At 64.3% G+C, this 18329-nt stretch overlaps 1 protein-coding gene across 9 annotated transcripts in view; it reads left to right on the top strand.

Moving 5' to 3' along the window:
- LDB3 (LIM domain binding 3) overlaps positions 1 to 18329 on the top strand; it is a 62775-nt gene that overhangs the window by 12140 nt on the left and 32306 nt on the right. For 2 of the 9 annotated variants that reach the window (XM_006165494.3, XM_014582951.2), the window contains exons 5-9: positions 4274 to 4296; positions 5202 to 5405; positions 7120 to 7134; positions 9410 to 9579; positions 9959 to 9995. In XM_006165494.3, the coding sequence (XP_006165556.2) occupies positions 4274 to 4296; positions 5202 to 5405; positions 7120 to 7134; positions 9410 to 9579; positions 9959 to 9995 (449 nt within the window). Of the gene's footprint in view, positions 1 to 179; positions 530 to 4273; positions 4297 to 5201; positions 5406 to 7119; positions 7135 to 9409; positions 9580 to 9958; positions 9996 to 15711; positions 16416 to 18329 lie in introns of those variants that run through there. The other 7 variants (XM_014582949.2, XM_014582952.2, XM_014582950.2 and 4 more) reach the window with 5 other exon arrangements.

Raw genomic sequence — 18329 nt, 5'->3', positions numbered from 1 at the left:
CTTTGTGGGCAGGGCTGCGTGGGGAGGGCTGCGGTTGTGGGGGGCTGTGTGGGCGGGGCTGCGTGGGCAGGGCTGTGTGGGCAGCGGCCGGGCTCACTAACAGGTGTTTCACGGGTGCGTGGGAAACGCTTGCTCTAACCGCTCTCTTCTCTCTCCCTGCATGGCGCTGCCTGTGCCAGGAGCCTGCTCTGGACACCAACGGTGGCCTGGCGGCACCCAGCCCCAGTCCCAGCCCCGATGCAGGGGCCACCCCGGAGCTCAGGGGCACCGTTAGCGCCTCCTTCTCCCAGACCTCCGTCTTCTCACACACCGAGGCCTCCGAGCCCGGCCCTCCACAGGGTGGCCTGGGGGCCAAGGCCAGCCCAGAGGGCGCCCGGGACCCACTAGGCCCGAGAGCCCCGGGCTCGAGTCGGCCAAGGCAGTATAACAACCCCATCGGCCTGTACTCGGCAGAGACCCTGAGGGAGATGGCCCAGATGTATCAGCGGGGCCTCCGCGGGAAGGCCCTGGGGGCCGGCCTCCCAGGAGGGTAGGTACTGGGCACAGCTCTGCCCTGGAGGTCAGGGTCTCCTGGGCCCTCGGTGCTCGGGGAGGCCTGGTCAGGCGGTCAGGGCGAGGACAGGGGCAGCTGGGCTCAGTCAGTCGGCCGTGAGCCAGCCACGGCATTGCTTTGGGGGGACGCGTGGGATTGCAAAGGAGGAAACTGAGACTCAGAGTCGGCTAAGCCATGGGGCCCAGTTGTACAGCAGCTAAGTGGCCAGGCCAGGCCTGGATGCAAAAGACTGATTTCCGAAACTCACCCCAGGCCACTTCCCAGAGCGGGACGGCTTAGCTTCCAGCTTTCAGGACCTGTGAAGCAGGAGACAGCTGGTCCCTGACCTGGGGGAGCCTTGAGGCAGTAGCAGGGAAGGGTGAGAGGTAGAAGGTGAGTCCTCCAGGGCTGAGAGGAGTCTGGGAAGGCTGCCTGGAGGAGGGAGCATATGAGCTGTGTAGGAAGAGATTCGGCAATGGTGTGGGGAAACTGAGCTTGCAAGGAAGTAGGACCTCATGGACGAGAACAGTAGTCCCGGTTCCACCCACCTCAGTCTAGACAGGACCACCAGTGAGGAGGAGGTACCATAACAGGGGGCCAGGGCATCAGGAGAGGGACCGAGGGAAAGGAACCCCGGCTCCGAACACGTTCTCAGCTTCTTTAACTCCTGCTTTCCCCCGGCGCCGTCTGCGTGGTTATTTCCAGGGCACGGAGGCAGAGCGGGCTGGGTTCAGGCCATGTTGCCTGCTGGGCGGGTCAGCGTGCCTCTGTGCCGCAGTGGGCGGAACCCGGCTGCCCACGACTCTGTCCTAGCAGGAGGACGTGAGGGCTGCCACGTGTAAGGCGCCAATCTCTACCGTGTCACACACACTCACCGTGTGGCACTGCCCAGCGACCCCACTGGTGAGCAGAGGAGTCCCAGTAGGAACCAGGACAGGCAGAGCCTGCCCTGGCCCTTCCCTCTGCCCTGCCCACCAGGTCACCGCGCCTGGGGACCCCCGGCTCTCAGCTCTTTCTGAGGCCTTGGGTGAAGCTGGCCCCTGGCACTCTATGCTCGCTGGGTGACTCAGGTGACAGATGCTGTCTAACACCCAGGGCTCCCCCAGACAATTCTGGCCTCTTTGCCCGGCCCTAGAGGAGCTGGTAGGTCTTCCTGGGCCTTTCTGGGACAGGACCCAGGCAGGGGGGCCACTGTCCAGAAGACTGGGACCCCCGGAGGCCCACCTGTGCTGGGGCCGGCCATCAGCTCATGGTGCGCCCTCTCTCAGCAAGTAGACCCAACACACCTCTGCCGTAACTTCAGAGGCCGGCACTACCCGCCCCAGAGCTGGCCACGGAAGCTCAGCCGGGGTGAGTGATTTGCCCGAGGTTACACAGCTCTGAGTGGCAGAAAGGACTGGTGCCAGGCCGCCTGACTCCACCGTGCGTGGAGACGGGGGCCCACTGACCATCCCACCTCTACTTCTGGGACTCCCGAGGGGCCTCTGCTGGTGAGGGGCGGACCAGAGCCTGGCGAATGTGCAAGCTGTCACTGACACTCAGAGTCTGGCGGTTTCTGGGAAGGGGAGAAGGGCAGGGGAGGCAGGGGAGGCACTTACCTGAGCAACAACCGACGTGCTCTTCTGGCGATGCCAACAGGAAGGGCAGGAGCCTGCGGCCGGGGCAGGCTGAGGCAGCCCCTGGCAGGCCAAGGCCCCCCTCTGCTAAGTGTCTAACTGTGTGTCTCCCGGCAGCAGGGCAGCGGGTGCGAGTTGCATGTCTGTCCATCGCAGACTTATTCCACTTACCCAGGGCTTTAGCCTGGGGGGTCCAGTTTTGTCTGCACAATCCATTGTTGTAGTGGGCACTGCCATCTTGATTTTACGAATGAGGAAACTGTGGCCGAGGCAGTAGTAATTCACTCAGAGTCACGGGAGAGGCAGGATCAGGATTTGAACTCTGTCCTGTCTGGCTTCAAAGAGAAGCCCCTTCCAGGGACCAGCAGTTAGCATAATGGCCATGTCACTGGACTCCCACGTGGTCGACCGTGGTTCGTGTCCTGGACCCAGTGACTTAAACTCACGCCGGGTGCATGTGTGTGTGTGCCCAAGATCCCGAGAGGAGAATGGAGGAGAAGGGATTGCGGCGTGACCATCCCCCCTGGGGGGTGATTTCTCGCTTTCTGTCTCTCTGTCTGTCTCTGTTTGTCTGGCGAGCGCACGCGCCCTATAGCGAAAACCTCTTCAAAAAAAAAAAAAGAGGGAGAGAGAGAGAAGCCCCTTCCACTAATGTCTCCTCTGGGCAGCTTGCAGCGTGACTCCTTGGAAGCTCAAGCCTTGTGGAAAGAGGAGAGGGGGAGGTGGGGTACCAGGGTGGGCCAGGTATGCCCACAGCCCCCTCCTTCTCTCTGGCTGGCAGTGTCGGGCAGTGTCCCTCAGGCCCCCAGGGCAGGTCTTGCGTCTTGGACTCATCTTCCCCAAGACCGGACTTTGGCTCTTCTCTGAGACACGTCCCCAGTGGAAGCTGAGCAGGGGACAGGAGCCCATGCCAGAGAAGGAGCTGGATGCCAGCAGGGCAGAGCAGTCCCCTCCCGCAGGGCCGACACTGCCCTCTGCAGGGGACACTGGGGCGGCCAGGGCAGGGGCTGACCCTGCAGCTGTCAGCTCTGGCCAAACATGGAGAAGGAGCGGGAGCCCACGCCGGCCTTCCTCAGATAGCTCTGCTGCAGCTATTTTGAGCCTGGGAGGGCAGAGGGGATTGTATCAACTCTGGGACAGAGTTGAGTGTGGGACTGGGCAGGGCCTCTGTAAAGATCACCAGGGTCCTGGCTGCAGGATGACCAGGGCCTGGCCAGCTGCTGTCCAGGTTTCCAGCCAGAGCCCAGAGTGGGCAGATCTGGGCAGAGAGCCCCACCTTCTTCTCCTTCCCTCAGGGTTCAGACAGGGCCTCTGCCCTGCTCAGCTCCTGCAGGGCGTTTGGTTTAATGGAACACTGTGATGTGGGCGGTTCCTGCAGGAGCCTCTACTCCAGGAGGCTGGGCCCCAGATACAAGAGCGAGGGGCAGGGTCTGACTGGGGTGTTCAAGCTGGGTTGCCTCAACTGGGGGCTTTCTAGCCTCCATGCTTCTCCCTGGGCCTCCTTGCTCCCCTGTTCTGCCTCACTGCTGGCCCACGAGATCCTTAAGAGCAAGCCCTGGAGACTGCACCGGCCTCACTACCCTTGTGCCCCAGGAGCGGTGGCTAGGGCCACCTGCCCCCCGGAAGTGAATGCTTCTCGCGGCCGCGCACTCACCCACAGCCGCCCCCCTGCAGTGCCTAGTTGGCGAGTGGGGCTCCGAGCTGCCTCTGTGAACGAGGCTCCGTGCAGCGCTGCCCTCTGGCCTAGAGGTGCCCAGGCCCCGGCTCTTCCTGCAGCAGCCATGGCAGTCCTGTCTCCGTCCCGTTTCCCCCGGGGCCTGTAGCCAGGCTGTGTGTGGGGCTCTCAGGTGTGTAATGTAAGTGTCTGTGAAGGGGCAGGAAACCCCTCCCTGGCCAAGCCGAAGGTGCCAGGGTCTGCAGGGGACACGCTGCGCGGCAGCCTCTCTGAGCCGAACCGGTAGGCTGCCATTGCGGCTCCCAGCTCTCGTGTCTCACTTACGCTTCTTAGCCAGCCCTGGTTCGGCTGGTGCGTCTCCCGACACGGTTCTGAGGATGGTCCCATGTTCGAAAGCCCGGCAGGAGGCCTACTCTGACTGCCTGTCTTCTCTACCCGCTCTCTCCCCAGGTGGTAGCCAACTCTCCGGCCAAGTTAGTATCAAAGGAAAGCATGCGTGTGCGCTCGCGGGCCTGCCCCAGCATGTGCGTGCGTGGCTGTCTGGTGTGGGGAGTGCGTGCGAGTCTGCATGTGGGCGCGTGTGCATGTGTGAGTGAGGGTGCCTTTGTGCCGCCAGGCGGACCTGCATGTGCGTGACGCCAGGGTGGAGTACAGGTGCTGGGGGCTCCGTCCGGCAGGCCCAGTGTTCCCAGTTTTCTGCTGCAGCTGCTTAAGACTGGCAGGCCGGGCTGGTGGGGTGGGTAGAGTGCCACGGCCACCGGGCCTGTGTGAGCCGAAGACCTTCCTGACCCGGCCGGGTCCCTCGGGAGGGCAGGGCCTGCTTTTGCCTTTGTCTGGAGTGGGCCCGTCTGTTGGCTGGAAGAGGCCGATGGGTCGAGGCTGGAGGGCCGTGCAGCCAGCCGGACTCGAGGGGGCCCGCACCGGCTGCTCCAGGAGGAAGTGCAGGCGTTGAGGCACCTGGAGAGCAGAGCCCCGAACCGCCGCCCTGCCGGGGGATGAGGACCTTGACTGAGTCCCTGCAGGCCCACGGGGTGCTTTCACCTTCGGGGCGTCCTGGACTCAGCTTGGGGTGCCGCTGCCTGTCGCTCTGGCTGGTTCCTGTCCTTACCTCCTGCTCCACTCCCCTGACCAATCCGTCCTGCTTCCCCTGCTGTGAGGGGATCTCGCCACGCCTGGCACCCCTGCTGATCCCCCTGTGCAGGGCATGGGAGGTGCCTGCGACTGTGCTGAGCAGACCCACGTGGGGTCATGGGTAGCCCACTCGGGCTTAGGGCTCTGGCTTTGGGAGCTCTGCCCCCCCCCAGCCCTGTCTTGGCCTCCCCTGTGACCACCAGCCCTTTTCTCCTTCTCCCCTCCCCTCACGTGCCCCCCACCCCAGCGCCGAATACCAGGAACGCTTCAACCCCAGCGCCCTGAAGGACTCAGCCCTGTCCACCCACAAGCCCATCGAGGTGAAGGGGCTGGGCGGCAAGGCCACCATCATCCACGCGCAGTACAACACGCCCATTAGCATGTACTCCCAAGACGCCATCATGGATGCCATTGCCGGCCAGGCCCAGGCCCAGGGCAGTGACTTCAGCGGGTAAGCGCCTCTCCTCCACGCCGCCGCCCGTCAGGGCTCCATCTGCAGAGGCCAGGGGGACGCCTGGGCGCCATCCACAGCTTCCTCTCTCACCCGGGCTCTCCCGGCACTTGGCCACCCTCTCCTCAGAGCCTGTGTCCGGGAAGCTTCGGGAGACGTGCAGAGGCAGCTAGGGGTGCCCCAGGGCCTGCAGGAACCTGCGTCTCCCAGGCGCGGCCAGGGCTGGTTCAGAAAGCCGCTTCTGCCGCCCTCTTGCCGAGGAGCACGTTCGTCCCGGCCTTCGCAGCTAAGCCATGCTCGGGTGGGAGGCCGCCGAGCTCCCAGTGGAGAACCCAGTCGAGAACGTGGCTGTGCTTCTGGCTTGGGGGGCTGGGATGGATCGCCCCAGGTGCTGTGGCGGTTAATCCCACTGAGGGCACCTTCCGCCTCTGCTCTGCCCAGGGACATCCAGCCTTGGGATTTCAGATGTCCTTGTTTCCCGGAATGTGCCCATTAGCGGTGGTGGAGCAATTTGAGGGCAGAGCAGGCAAGAGGGCCTAAAGCCATGTGTGGGTGAAAACGCTAAGTGCAGACATTAGTGACCCTCTGCGCGTCTGTCTGTCTCACTCTCCTTTTCTCTCTGCCTCTTCTGTTTTGTTTCTCTGTCTCTCTCCGTCTCTCTGACTCTCTGGCTGTCGTCTCTGTCTTACACACACATACACATGGGTGCAGTGGCTTGTCCTCGGGAATACCGCTGTGTTGACCAACACGACTGGCCAGTTACCTCTTTGGCAGCATCTTGTACCTGGGCCAGATCCGCAGCAACTCCAGGCAAAAAGTCTTAAAATGACAGTTTTACTTTTTTCCGAAGCTAGGAAAACATAAGAGGGCCAGAAGGGTTTAAAAGTCGCAGAGAAGTCCTACAGTGCTTGGCGCAACACCTGTGGCTATGACATCCCTGCAGTTACAGGGTCCTCGCCAGAGGCCTAAAGGTGGCACTTTGGTGTGAACCTCCCTGGCTCCGGGTCTCAGGGGCCTGGTGCCCTCCCGGGACTGCAGTGCTTCCTCTTGGCCACCAGGGGGCGGGATCGCCAGCCCTGGGGCCCTGTGAGCGTCCGACTGCCAGGCTCAGGGCTGCCGCTCTGCCTCTCTCTGGGCAATGTGGATTTCTTTAATCCCATCACTTAGAGTAGAAAATATGTCCATGCCAGGTTAAAAACACAACCATTAGCTCATGCATACCCGGGAAAACAAGGCAGCCTAAGCCCGAGAGCCGGCAGGGATTTCCAGCTCACATTTCTGGCCACGTGTGCCCTTGGCGTGCTCTTCAAGGTGGAAGCTCGGTGGGGACGAGGGCCGCCCTGCTACCCGTGCGTGCCCGCACACCGGGGGCCTCTGTCACTCGGTTTCACCACGAGGGCCCGAGACGGGCACGTGCTGTGCTGATTAATCCCGGCTTCTCAGGACCTTCGCACCTCCCTGCCACCCCTCCCTGCCTCTCCGTCAGCCCGTGAGCTGCTGCCGCCGAGCGGCAGGGTGCCCTCTTGGCCACCGCGTGCTCCCACGTCTGCGTGACGGTCCAGGTCCCTTCCTCACTGACCTTTTCTTTTTTCTCTCTCTTCCTCCTTCACCCCCCACTGCCATAACGCATTTCTGACCCTAACCCCGCTCTGTGCGCCGCCCCGCCCTCCCTGACGGACGCGCACTCACGGCTGGGTTTTCCTCTGCTTGGCAGGGCGTCACCGCTGGCGTAAGTAGACCCTGCAATGTCTGTCCCGTCGTCGTCTGTCTGGTGGCCGGATGGTGTGTGGGTTTGGTGGGATGTGCCTGAGGACCGTGGTCAGTCCACGTTCTTTCTCACACCCACCTCCCTCCGGACAGCATCCCCTGCGGCCCAGACAGGCAAGTCCTGCCTTTGGGTTTGCCGAATAACTTCCCTGCGGCCACAGCGATCCAGGGTAACCGCGCGCTACTCCCAGTGGGGTGGGGCCCAGTGTCCTGGATGAGCTCCGGGGAGGCTCCCCCAGCCTCTCCCACCGGCGCTGGGACCACGTCGACCTGGGTGCCAGAATCCACGCTGGGTAGAATGCAGAGCTGGCAGGGGGCGACTGGCCACGTGGAGGCTGCTGCCCAGGGTCCTCCTGGGAGACAGACCTGCAGGAGCTGGCCCCTGCTGGGACTGGCCACGGGCAGGGAAAGACGAGTCAGCTCTGGGGGCCATTGGTGAGCCTCGCTGTCCTGAAAAGCAGCTGTTCCGCACCTGGCTGCCGGCTTCGTTGCCCCTGCAGCCCGAGTCCCTGGACTCTGCATCTTGTTGGTGTCAAAGCCATGCTAGTGGGTCCCGAGGAGCCCCTCCTGGCGGTTCCTTGAGCCCTCGCGGCCTGAGAAGGAGCTGGAGCTGGGGAGGTGCCGGCGGGCGTGTTCAGGGACAGTGGCTCCCACCTGCTTTCAGACCACAAAGCTCAGTGCAGACGGCCTGACTGGAAGGCTCGGCCTGCGCTAGGGCCCACGCCCTTCCTCCTTGCAGTACCCTCCACAGTGCGTGTCCCTCCTCCTCGCAGCCAGGAGCCAGGACCAGGAGACCTCTCTGCTTTCCTACTGCCCTCTCACCCCTGGCCGCAGGGACTCCTATACCAGAAATGGCCTCTCCAGCAGGGTGTTCCCAGGCAGCTGCTGCAGGCTCCTCCCTGGCTGCTTCTAGAGGGATCTGCTGGTCTTTCCTCTGACCCCATCTTGGGCTGCAGGACCTGCACTCCCCAGGCTGGGGCAGAGACCCGGGTCTCCTTCCTGCTCGGCTGTGTAGTCCACCCTGAGTCAGAAGCAGGGCCACTGCTGAGAGCCAGCTGCCCGGCTCCTCCCAGGGAGGATAGGAGACGTCACCACGGGGGCTCCTCTATCACTGGCCAGCCTGGCAGGCCAGGGGGTGCAGGACAGGTGGGCATGTCGGGGCAGAACCCTCCAGCACAGAGCACGTGCACAGGGCCCTGCGGGCAGAGCAGGCCTTCCCGAGCCTTCCAGTTGTAGAGGGCCTGGTGGGCAGGATGTGGGCAGGATCTGGGCAGCCTAGGTGCCAACTCAGTGGGGCCCCTGCCTGCCGTAACCAGAAGCAGTCGGCTGGCCACTCTGGACCCCAGTTTCAGCATCTGCAAGAGGCGAGGGGTGGGCTAGCAGTCTCTTACAGTCGTGGGCTTGGCGTGTGCCCGCCTTGACCACTGAGAGGGTGGGCTGGGTGGGCTGGACCCTCTGCAGCCCCGTGTCTGGAGTGAGTGGACACCCAAAAGCCGTTGACCATTGCCAGTCTGCGGTGGGATCCCTGGACTGGCAGGGCTCTGGGATTTGTCATCCTGCTCAGCCTCTGGGCACCCACACAAGCCAGACCCTGGACTGCGCCGGGGTCACCAGGTCCTCGGTGTTGCCCTGGGCAGAGGAACTGTGGCCCTCCCTGCAGCTCCACTCCCCAGGCCCCAAGGCCAGGAACCCCAGTGTCCCTGCGGGCTGTACCAGGGTCACCCAGGCCTCTGCCTGGTTTCTCACCCCTCCTCCCAGTGGGACCGCGGGCGTGGCCGAGCTCAGAGCCGCAGTCAATGGCGCTGGCAGATCCTCCTTTATATCCAAAGGCGGGAGGAGGGCAGTGGGGGAGCCCGGGGAGCCTCTGGGTCCGCCACGGCCTGTCCTTACTCCGCACCAGGCTCAGGACTGCTAGGGTGGTCAGACTGACTTCGAGAAGACCTCTCTGCCTCCTCCTTAAAGACAGTCCAGCCAGAAGCAGGGCCTTCAGGCTGGGGCCTTGAGCCAGCACTGGGTGGGGGGATGGAGGGGGTCAAGCCTGCTGGCCCTTCATGAGTGAGGGGAGCCCCTGCCCCTTGTGATGACCACCCTGAGCACCGAGGACCCAGGCCACACCCTTGTCACGGGTTCTCAGCATGTGGAGAGCCACGGTGGGCACCATGCAGCGGGGCACGAGGGGCTCTGGGCGGGGTCCGGGCTGCAGCCTGCCCTCGCCCACACCTCTCTCTGTACCGCAGGAGCCTTCCTGTTAAGGACCTCACCGTGGACAGTGCCTCCCCCGTGTACCAGGCTGTGATTAAAAACCAGAGCAAGCCGGAAGACGAGGCTGACGAGTGGGCCCGCCGGTCCTCCAACCTGCAGTCTCGCTCCTTCCGCATCCTGGCCCAGATGACGGGCACGGAGTTCAGTGAGTGAGGGATGTCGGGGTGGGCAAGCAGGGGAGACGCCAGTCCTGGGCCAGCTGGCAGACTTGGGGCCCGCAGGGGCCAGGCAGTGCAGCCCGCCCCCTCCACCCTGTCGGTCCACTAGTGGTGCCTCCGGCTCAGCCGCCAGCAGGGGGCAGCAGGCTTGTGCAGGACGAGAGGACCTCTCAGGCCACAGCCGGCCTCCTGGCTGCACCACGCCCCCGGCCCTGGACAGAGCACACAGCTTGCGGTTCCCGCGGTCCACGGGCACAGGCTCGGGCAGTGACCGCTCAGGGCCTGGTGAACCTCGGGGACACGATGCCCGTGGAGCTCTCCCTTCTGTCCCCATGAGGCCCCTGACCAGCTCCTTTCGTCCCACAGTGCAAGACCCTGATGAAGAAGCCCTGCGAAGGTCAAGGTAGGTGCCTGGCCTCACCCTAGGGCTTGCCTCTACCCCCACCCTCCTGGCAGTCCCGTCAGACCCCGGGGGGGACCCTCTCAAGTTCCTGCACTGGAAAGCCCTGGCCCCAAAAGGACCCCAGCACATGCTGGCTTGGAGCCACCGTCCTGGGGCAGTGACAGGGGCGGGGACTTGGGGCTGAGTCTCCAGCCCCCAGGCCCAGGTCACAGGAGCGAGGACCCCAGGAGCCCTGGCTCCGTCCCTGGCAGGAGGCAGGGCTGCTTAGGCCTTGGCTGGGCTGTTGAGAATGAGGACGTCTGTCCCCCGCGGGCACCAGGCTGGCCACCTTGCCTGCCCACTCACCTCAGGGCTTGCCCCATGGTGCTGAGGCTGGGCGCTGGGAAGCAGGCACTTGGAAGGCCATGCAGGCATTCCCTCGGGCCTGTGCCGGGTGCCAGCTCCACGCTTGCTCAGAGGGCTGCCCTGCCGCCTCGGTGCAAGGAGGCCTCCAGCAGGGCTGGGCTCCCAGGGCATGGGCTCCCTGGCAGCAGGTCCGAGACCACCAAGCTGCTGTCTGGGCCCTTCAATGGAAGGCATCAGGCGTAACGGGACACGTTGGAGCCCGCTTCCATGGCGAGGGCCTTCCATGGCGAGGCGGGGGCTCGCTGTGCCTGGTACGAGCATTGGGTCACCCAGCCCAGCAGGCCTGGCGCTGTGCAGGGGTGGGGCTGCGAGGGTGCCCCATTTCATGGAGCTGCCGGTGCCTGCTGCCCGGCCATGGCCAGGGCGACCCACAGAGAGGAGGCCTGGCCAGCTCAGGCGCGTGGGCTTCATTCCTGGGCCACTCTTGCTTCATAGCGGGTGCCCGTCCTTGAGCGTGGCCCTCCCAGGCCTGGTAGGGATGGCCGCTGGCCTGGGCCCATGGCAGTTCTCAGCTGGCAGTCCCTGCGCCCGGGTGGCAGACCTGGAATAGGGTGAGGGTGCTCTCGCTGAGAGTCAGGGCCTACCTCCTCGTGGCGAGTTCTAGCTTCCCCTCCTCCCGTGCTCCTCCGCCCGCCGCCGTCTCCATGTCCTCCTCCCCCTTGAAGCCATCCACATCGATGCTTTGGTGAGCAGTGTAGACTTCCCAAAGACTGGAGAGCACACATCCACTGTGAACAGCGTAAAAATCCCAGGCACGGAGCCCCGCCCCATGGTCTCTGCACCTACGGGCTCCTGCCTGCGGTCGCAGCCCCGCAGTGGAGGCTCTGGGCACCCCGCAAGGCTTCCACCCAGGACGAGGGCACCGCCTCCTGCTCCTCCCCTTTCCTGACTAGTTTCTGAAGGGGGTCCTCCGAGGCAGAGCCTCCCACGTCACTGATCCCAAGCAGCCTCTGGACCAGCACAGGGAAGGGGGGAGGTGTGTGCAGAGATTCAGATGTTTGTGACAAAAGCCCAAAGGAGTGACTGTGACCACTAGCCACAGTGGGGGCCCTGGGCTCACCCAAGTGCGTCTGAGCAGAAGGGCGTGTGCGTATCCCCCGGGGGGCCGTGAGCGTGTGCGAGCTGAGCAGGGGCACTGTCCCCATTCCTGTTGATGCATGTCGTTGGCTAAGGTCAGCACCGCCTCCGCACCCTTCTCCTTCCAAGCCGCCTCTTGGAACCCAGCGAGGGCTCTAGGGGTCTCATGCAGGCTGCTCCCGGCGGAGCTCCGCTGCAGACCACTTCCACGTGTGCTAGAGCCCACGCACGGCGACAGCCTCCGCAGCCTCATGGCTGGGCCAAGACCTTCCCCCGTCCCATTGCCCTGCAGCAGGGACATCGGCGAGGACAGTGAGCAGCGTCGGGCTCTGTGCCAGGTGGGGCACTGCCGACTTCACGGGAGGAGGCCGTGTGCGTGGAGAGCCTGCAGACTGCTCACCTCTGGCACCCTTGGCACAGCCGCCTGCCGCCCTGGACCCCTGCAGAGCTCAGAGCCTTGCCCTCTCCTCCATGCTGGGGATCCAATGGCGTATCTGGTATCTGCTGATGCGCAGCTTCCCTCTGAGGCTCCGGTGCCCGAGACAGTAACCTTCCAGGCCCCTGTCTTTCCAGGGAGGCAGCAGCCCTGAGCAGCCAGGCAGCAGCCAAGCGCTCGGCTCCCCTCCCAAGAGAGACCCCTGGACCTCAGGAAATTGTGCCCGCTTGCCTGACCCTGGCGGCCTGGCGGCCTGGCACTCGCTTGCGGGGCTCCTGCAGCTGGTGCAGGCGGTGCTGGGCCTCCCAGCTTCCACCGTCTCTCAGAGAGGTCGCCACTGTGCCCCTCTGACTCCTGGAAGGCCTGCCAGGGCCTCGCCGGCTCAGGCCATTCCATGTTAGGCAGCCGGGAGGGCGACCAGGAGTAAGTCCTAGGCAGGGCTCTGTCCTAGGCAGGGCTTGAGTCCGTGAGGCAGCTGGACCCTGCTGCTGGGCATGTCCGCCCTGGAGGCCCACAGAGGGCAGCCCCGACACCCCTGCCCTCCTGGCCCACTGCCTGTGAGCACTCTGCTCCCGTGATGCCACCTGATAGAGGTCGCTGACCCCCTGGCCGCACAGAGGAGCGAGTGCAGAGCAGCGGTGGGTGGGCGCTGCAGGCTCTCCTCCAGACAGGGAACTCCCCAGAGCCCGGTCTCCCTTGGTCCTCCCCGCACCCCTGCACAGCTGCCCTCCTGCGGCGTCTGGGGCACCTCCCTGCTTCCTGCCTTGCGGTATAGTCCTTCTTCCTGTCCCCGCTCCAGCCCGGGCGGAGGTGGTGGCTCTCCTAGTGCCCGCCCTGCCTGGCCCTCTCAGGGAGACAGGAGCACTGGTGTTCCCGCGTCCCCTGGTGTGCAGTCCCTGGTGTTCTGCCGTCCCGACCAGTCTGGGAACCCGTGGGCTGCAACTCCCCTGCACCTCCCGCTCCTCGCTTCTTCCCTTGACGGGTGGGGATCCCTGACTCTCAGCGGGGCAGGCTCCCTAGACTTGCCAACTCCCCAGGGCCGCCCGGACCCTGTCGCGGAGCATCCAGGACACGCTGTCACCCAGCCACACTGGGCCTTGCAAGGACGGTGTCTTTACAGGCAGGGCTGCGTCTGCCCCTGCAACCTGGGTGGACCCTGCGGGACGGTCCTGACCGCCTCTGCGCCCGGGCTGAGGACGCGTGGCCCTGCCACAGGGCATTTGCTCAGGCTGTCTTCACCCCTTAGAGGGGCGGGTGTGCGGAAGAAAGGGAACGGAGGTGGGTAGGCCGTGGCTCTGCCGCTGCTTCTGGGTGGCTGAGGCCGTTCCCGTGATGTCTCTGGACCTGAGATTCCTGGTGTAAGGAAGGGTTGACCGGGACCAGTGGTTTTCAGCAGCTTAGCCGTGGGCCCTTTGTGAAACAGCTTATGCGGAGACCAGCTATGCGGGTTGTAGAGAGAGCCTGCCGGTCCTTCAGATGCGGGCAGGTGGACCTCCACACCTGGGGGCCCGGGGACCGTTCTGCAGAAATATGACCGGCACTGCCGCATCTTCCAGTCCTCAGAGACCTCACACTGGCCTTCCTGCTCGCTTCGCTTGTTTTTTGCCGTGGGGTGTGTGGGCTTACTGAGAGAAACAGAGAGGTGGGAAGGGAGACATCACCCCCATGAGGGATGGCCACGCCACAGTCCCTTCTCCTCCCTTCTCTTCTCAGAACTTTGGGCATGCACACACACGCAGCCAGCGTGGTTTTCGAGCTGCTGGGTCCAGAATTTGAACCATGGTGGCCATGTGGGAGATCCAAGCCTTAACCACATCGCCTACCGGCCCCGCCCCTCCTGGGGTTTATACTCAGGTGTGTGGGAAACGCCAAGGCGTGCCCTGTGTCCTTCTTCATCTCTCCCAGTAGTAACACTCACGACCCAGTGGCACAGCAGCCAGCCTGATGCCCTCAGTCCCGTGACACAGACTGTCTCCGTGGTCACAGGCTCCCCCTCACCAGGGCCTGGTGTAGCCACGCCCACCTCTCCGGCAGCTGCTCCAGGCAGCCACTAGTCTATTATCAGCTCTCCCTTTCTACACTTCTGTCTTTTTTTTTTTTTTTTGGAGGGGTTTTTGGTATAGGGCGCATGCACTCGCCAGAAAGACAGAGAGATAGCAAGCGAGAAATCCCCTCCTGCGGGGATGGCCACACCGCAATCCCTTCTCCATTCTCCTCTTGGGATCTTGGGCACACACACACACACACACACACACACGCCCAGCATGAGTTCGATCTTGGGCACGCACACTCGCCCAGCATGATTTTAAGATACTGGGTCCGGACCTCGAACCACGGTCGACTACATGGGAGTCCAGCGACATAGCCATTATGCCAACTGCTGGTCCCCAAATTCTGTCATTTTTAAGACCGTTATTTAGGGCTGGCCGCACAGCCTGCTGGCCAAGGAAGCCAGATCCCACTCGGCCAGCTGCAATTCTGACCCAGCCCAGTGACCTGAGAAATCTGTGGCACACATGTGCAGGCCCTGGCGTGCCGCTGAGAGGGACGGATTGCAGTCTGCCCATGACCCACGGGGGTGCCTTCTCTGCCCCTCCTCTTTTTCTGTTTCTGGCAAGAGCTTGTGCCCTCTGGCAATGAAAAAGGAATGTTACTTCTGGGTCGGAGGTCAGGGTGGCGTGGTGGTCAAGGGAGCTGGATCCCACAGGGTTGACTGCACGGTTCACGTCTCAGACCTGGAGGCTCGGGAAGCATACCGAGAGCGTGTGCATGTGTGCCCAAAATCTGGAGGGGGAGGGATGGCAGAGTGGCCGTCTCCCCTGGGGGTGCTTTCTCACTTCCTCTCTCTCTCTCACTCTCTATGGCAAGTGTTAGCACACGGCCGTTCGAGGACTGGCCTCTCTCAGGAGCGCAGTCCCGGGGTCCATCCTGGAGGCGGGCGTGCCATTAGTTGTTCCCTCCTCTTATCGCCGAGCAGCGTCCGGGGGGGAGTGGGGCACTGACTGCGGCCGAGCTGTACACACACAAACGCACTGCGTTTGTGGCTGCTGTGGCCCAGTCCACGCCTCCCATCTGGAGTTGCTGAAGGCAGTTCCAGCGTGGAGGGCAGGATTCTGGCCCGCAGCCCGACCTTCCCTGGGCGCTGGCCCCTGCCTCTCCGTCCCAACCGTGGCTTGCTCTGCCCTGTGCCTTCAGCTGAGCAGATCCTCAGGGGATGGGGTGGAGGCCTGGCAATCTGTGTCAGTGACAGTGGCCTTGTAAGTGTGTCTATGCGTGTGCAAGCGTGTGCCGGGCTGAGCTCAGGCCTGGGTGGGCAGGGTGGGCAGTGGTGTGCGACGGCTTCTCAGGACAGGCAGGCTCATGAGGTCAGCGCGGCAGAGGCTTGACAGGTACACCCACCAAGCCTCACAGAAGGACTTAGGCGCTTCTCCGACTCGATGCCCAGCTGGGGGACAGAGACCACCCTAGGCACATCGGCCAGTTTGGTTCAGTCCTGAGAGCCCACAGCCAAAGCAGCCCTGCCCGGCCCCAACCGTATAGGCCAGGGAGCACCCCTTGCCCTGCCCGCCCTCTGGGCCTAGCCAGGCCCCTCCTCCATGGCCCGCTCACTCGAGGCAGGGACTTCGGTCCCTCCATCCTAGCCCCTGGGTGGCAAAGCTCCCCAGGCCACCCTCCTCCCGCCCCGCCGCCGCCCCGGCTGTCAGCCAGGGGAATGGTGGTCGTACCCCCTAACCCCTTTCTTCCCTCCTTTCTTCTCTCTTCTGTCTCTCTCTGTCTCTGTCTGTCTCTGTGCCACAGGGAAAGGTTTGAAACGGAACGTAACAGCCCACGTTTTGCCAAGTTGCGCAACTGGCACCATGGCCTTTCGGCCCAAATCCTTAATGTAAAAAGCTAAAAGGCCGCCTGGAGCCCGCCCCGCACGGACCCTTCCCTGCTCCCCACACAGATCTGGCATGTGAGCCCCACGGTGATGCTTGACAGTGTGTAGTTGTGCGGGGGCACCCTCGAGGGCCAGCTGCAGCTCTTCTGCGCCTGCTCCCCCCAGAGTGACGGCCGAGGCCCAGCCTCCAGCTCAGCACCCCCACCCTACCCTGGTGCAGCCCGAGCCTCAGCTCCTCTGCACAGGACCTTAGCCGTAGCCCAGAGAGGACACGAGGGGGTCAGTGACACGACACCCCAGCCTAAGGGGAATGGAAGGCGCCCCTGCTCAGCCCCCCACCCTGAGCTCCTGGTCTCATGCTGACCTGAACGAGCGCTCGTAGATCAGGTCCTGGGAGTAGGCGACGCCCGGCCTCCTGCTCCCTCCCTGCCCTCTGGAGCTCGGCACCCCAGGACAGGGGCTCTTTGCAGAGAATGAGGAAGCTCCGGGTGGATGAGGTGACCCCTCCTGGCTGCGGTGAGGCAGGGCGTGCCCTGCTCTGCTCTGCGCGTGCTCCGTAGCTCACTCTCCTGTACATATAAGACGCTTGTTCTGAAATAAAGACGATTCCAAGTGAACCCAACCCAGCCCGGTCCTGCTGTGCCTGTGTGCGTCTTACCTGAGGGCTGCAGGGCAGTGTCTGGGATAGCGGCTGGGACAGGTGGGACAGGCGCCGCCAGAAGAGGGCCAGGCAGTGCCTGCCCCCCTGGGGTCCCTCAACTTGCTGACCGCTGCTCTCCTTCCCTCGGCCCTGCCCAGCCCGCCCAGCCCCAAGAGGAAGGTGGCAGTGGGAGTCTGTGCGGTGGCCCTGCACGCAGCCCTCCTCTTCCCCGGGCAGTGTGGAGGGGACCCCGGAGTGCCCACCTCCCCTCCCACAGGGCTACAGCCATCCCCTTCCGGAAGTGCGCCCCAGCCCTCCGGCAGGAAGGTGCTGCCCCTTGTGCAGCAGGTGGAAGAGGGGCCTCAGGCGGGCACGCTGGGCTGACGGCAGCCCCGGGGGGCCTTGGTGGGTCCGGCTAAGGAAGAGGAGCTGGAAGGCAAGCCTGGGGGTCTTCTCCAATGGGGACGGCAGGGAAGGCGGGCAGCTGGCTCTTGCTCCCAACCCCCACCCGTGGCCTCGTCCTGCCCTGACTCCCAGAAGGGCGCAGAGGGCAGCCACAGCTCCGGAGCCGTGAGCCCCTGGCCGGCAGTGCACTGGTCGCCTATCTGCCCGTCAGCGTGGTCCCTGACCAGAGGACTCACAAGGACGACAGCACTTAGCAAGCGAGGGCAGACGACCCGAGGGCCTCCCTGCCTGCTCTGTGGCTGGACGGGGCCAGAGTCTGCCAGTCCTGCCTCCAGGAACTCAGCAATCCTACCTGGAAGGGCTGGCCGGAGTGGCCCTCTCCCACCCACGCAGCCCCCCTGACATGCTCCCACGACCCCCTGCTGGCCTGTCCCACCTGGGCCGCCCACCTCTTGCCACTGCCAGTCACCCAGAGCTGGGGGGCAGGGCCGGGCAGACGCCCTGCTGGCTGGCTGGAGGACGGGGAAGCCCCGCGGGCAGGAGGCAGAAGCCCTCCTGGTTGAGGCGAGATGGGGCGTGTCCTGCTCTGTGCCGCGTGTGGTGGCCCCGTAGCTCACTGAATGGGGAGGGGAAAGGTGCCCTCTCCTAGGACCCTGGAGCACACCCATACTTGGCCCAAGGAGTGCTGGAGGCTGCCAGGAGTGAGAGGTCCTCGGCCATGGGCCTGAGGCAGGCAGGGCCTTGGCTGCGAGCCGGTGCGGCCCTGACACGCTAGTGCCCTCTGGGAGCCTCTCAGTCGGAGCCGCATGGCTCTCCCTGCTGCCCAGCCTGTGCAGAGCCCTGGGCAGCCCTGGGCCTGGGCACAGACCATGGTGCAAGCAGGTGGGACACCCCACTTGGTGCCATGTGTCTGTGGGCGTTTTGAGGTGCCCGGCTGCTGTGGGTGCTGCAGGGCCTGGGCAGAGCTGTGTGGCTGCGACCCCAAAGCGAGGCTGACCACGTGGGGTCCCGAGACACTCAGTGTCCCTCCAACTGGAGGATCCCGAGGCTTGCTGGGAAGAGAGGTCAGCGTGCTTGGTCTTCAGGAATATTCGGGTTAGGTGTGCGGAGGGAGGTCTGGACAGGGGCCTGAGAAGGAGCAGAGGCGCTAAGGAGACGTCCAGCAGTTCAGGCTGGTCGCTGGGCTAGAACGAGGAACACGGGGGCCGCCAGGAGCAGTCTGGCCTGGAGTCCCAGCTGCGGGGTCTCCGCATGTCCGAAGCCCTCTGGAACCGGCCAAGGCTGCAGGGCGCTGCACGCTGCCACTGACGAGGCCTCATTCTCATGGCCATGGTGCCAGGCAGCAGCCACCCTGCGCAAGTGACAAGTGACAGGGCCAGGGCACCACTTCCAGCAAAATGGAAGGTAGCCTAGGCGGGCGGCCCCCTGAGTAGTTTCAAGACCAACTGCCGGTGGTGACTCTGGCCACAGAGGCTTTCCGTCTCCCCCCCC

This window comes from Tupaia chinensis, unplaced genomic scaffold (genome assembly GCF_000334495.1).
Source record: "Tupaia chinensis unplaced genomic scaffold, TupChi_1.0 Scaffold143923_1, whole genome shotgun sequence".
NCBI classification, from domain to species: Eukaryota; Metazoa; Chordata; class Mammalia; order Scandentia; family Tupaiidae; genus Tupaia; species Tupaia belangeri.
The sequence above is the reverse complement of the archived record's forward strand: the minus strand, read 5'-3'. Positions and strand labels throughout refer to the sequence as shown.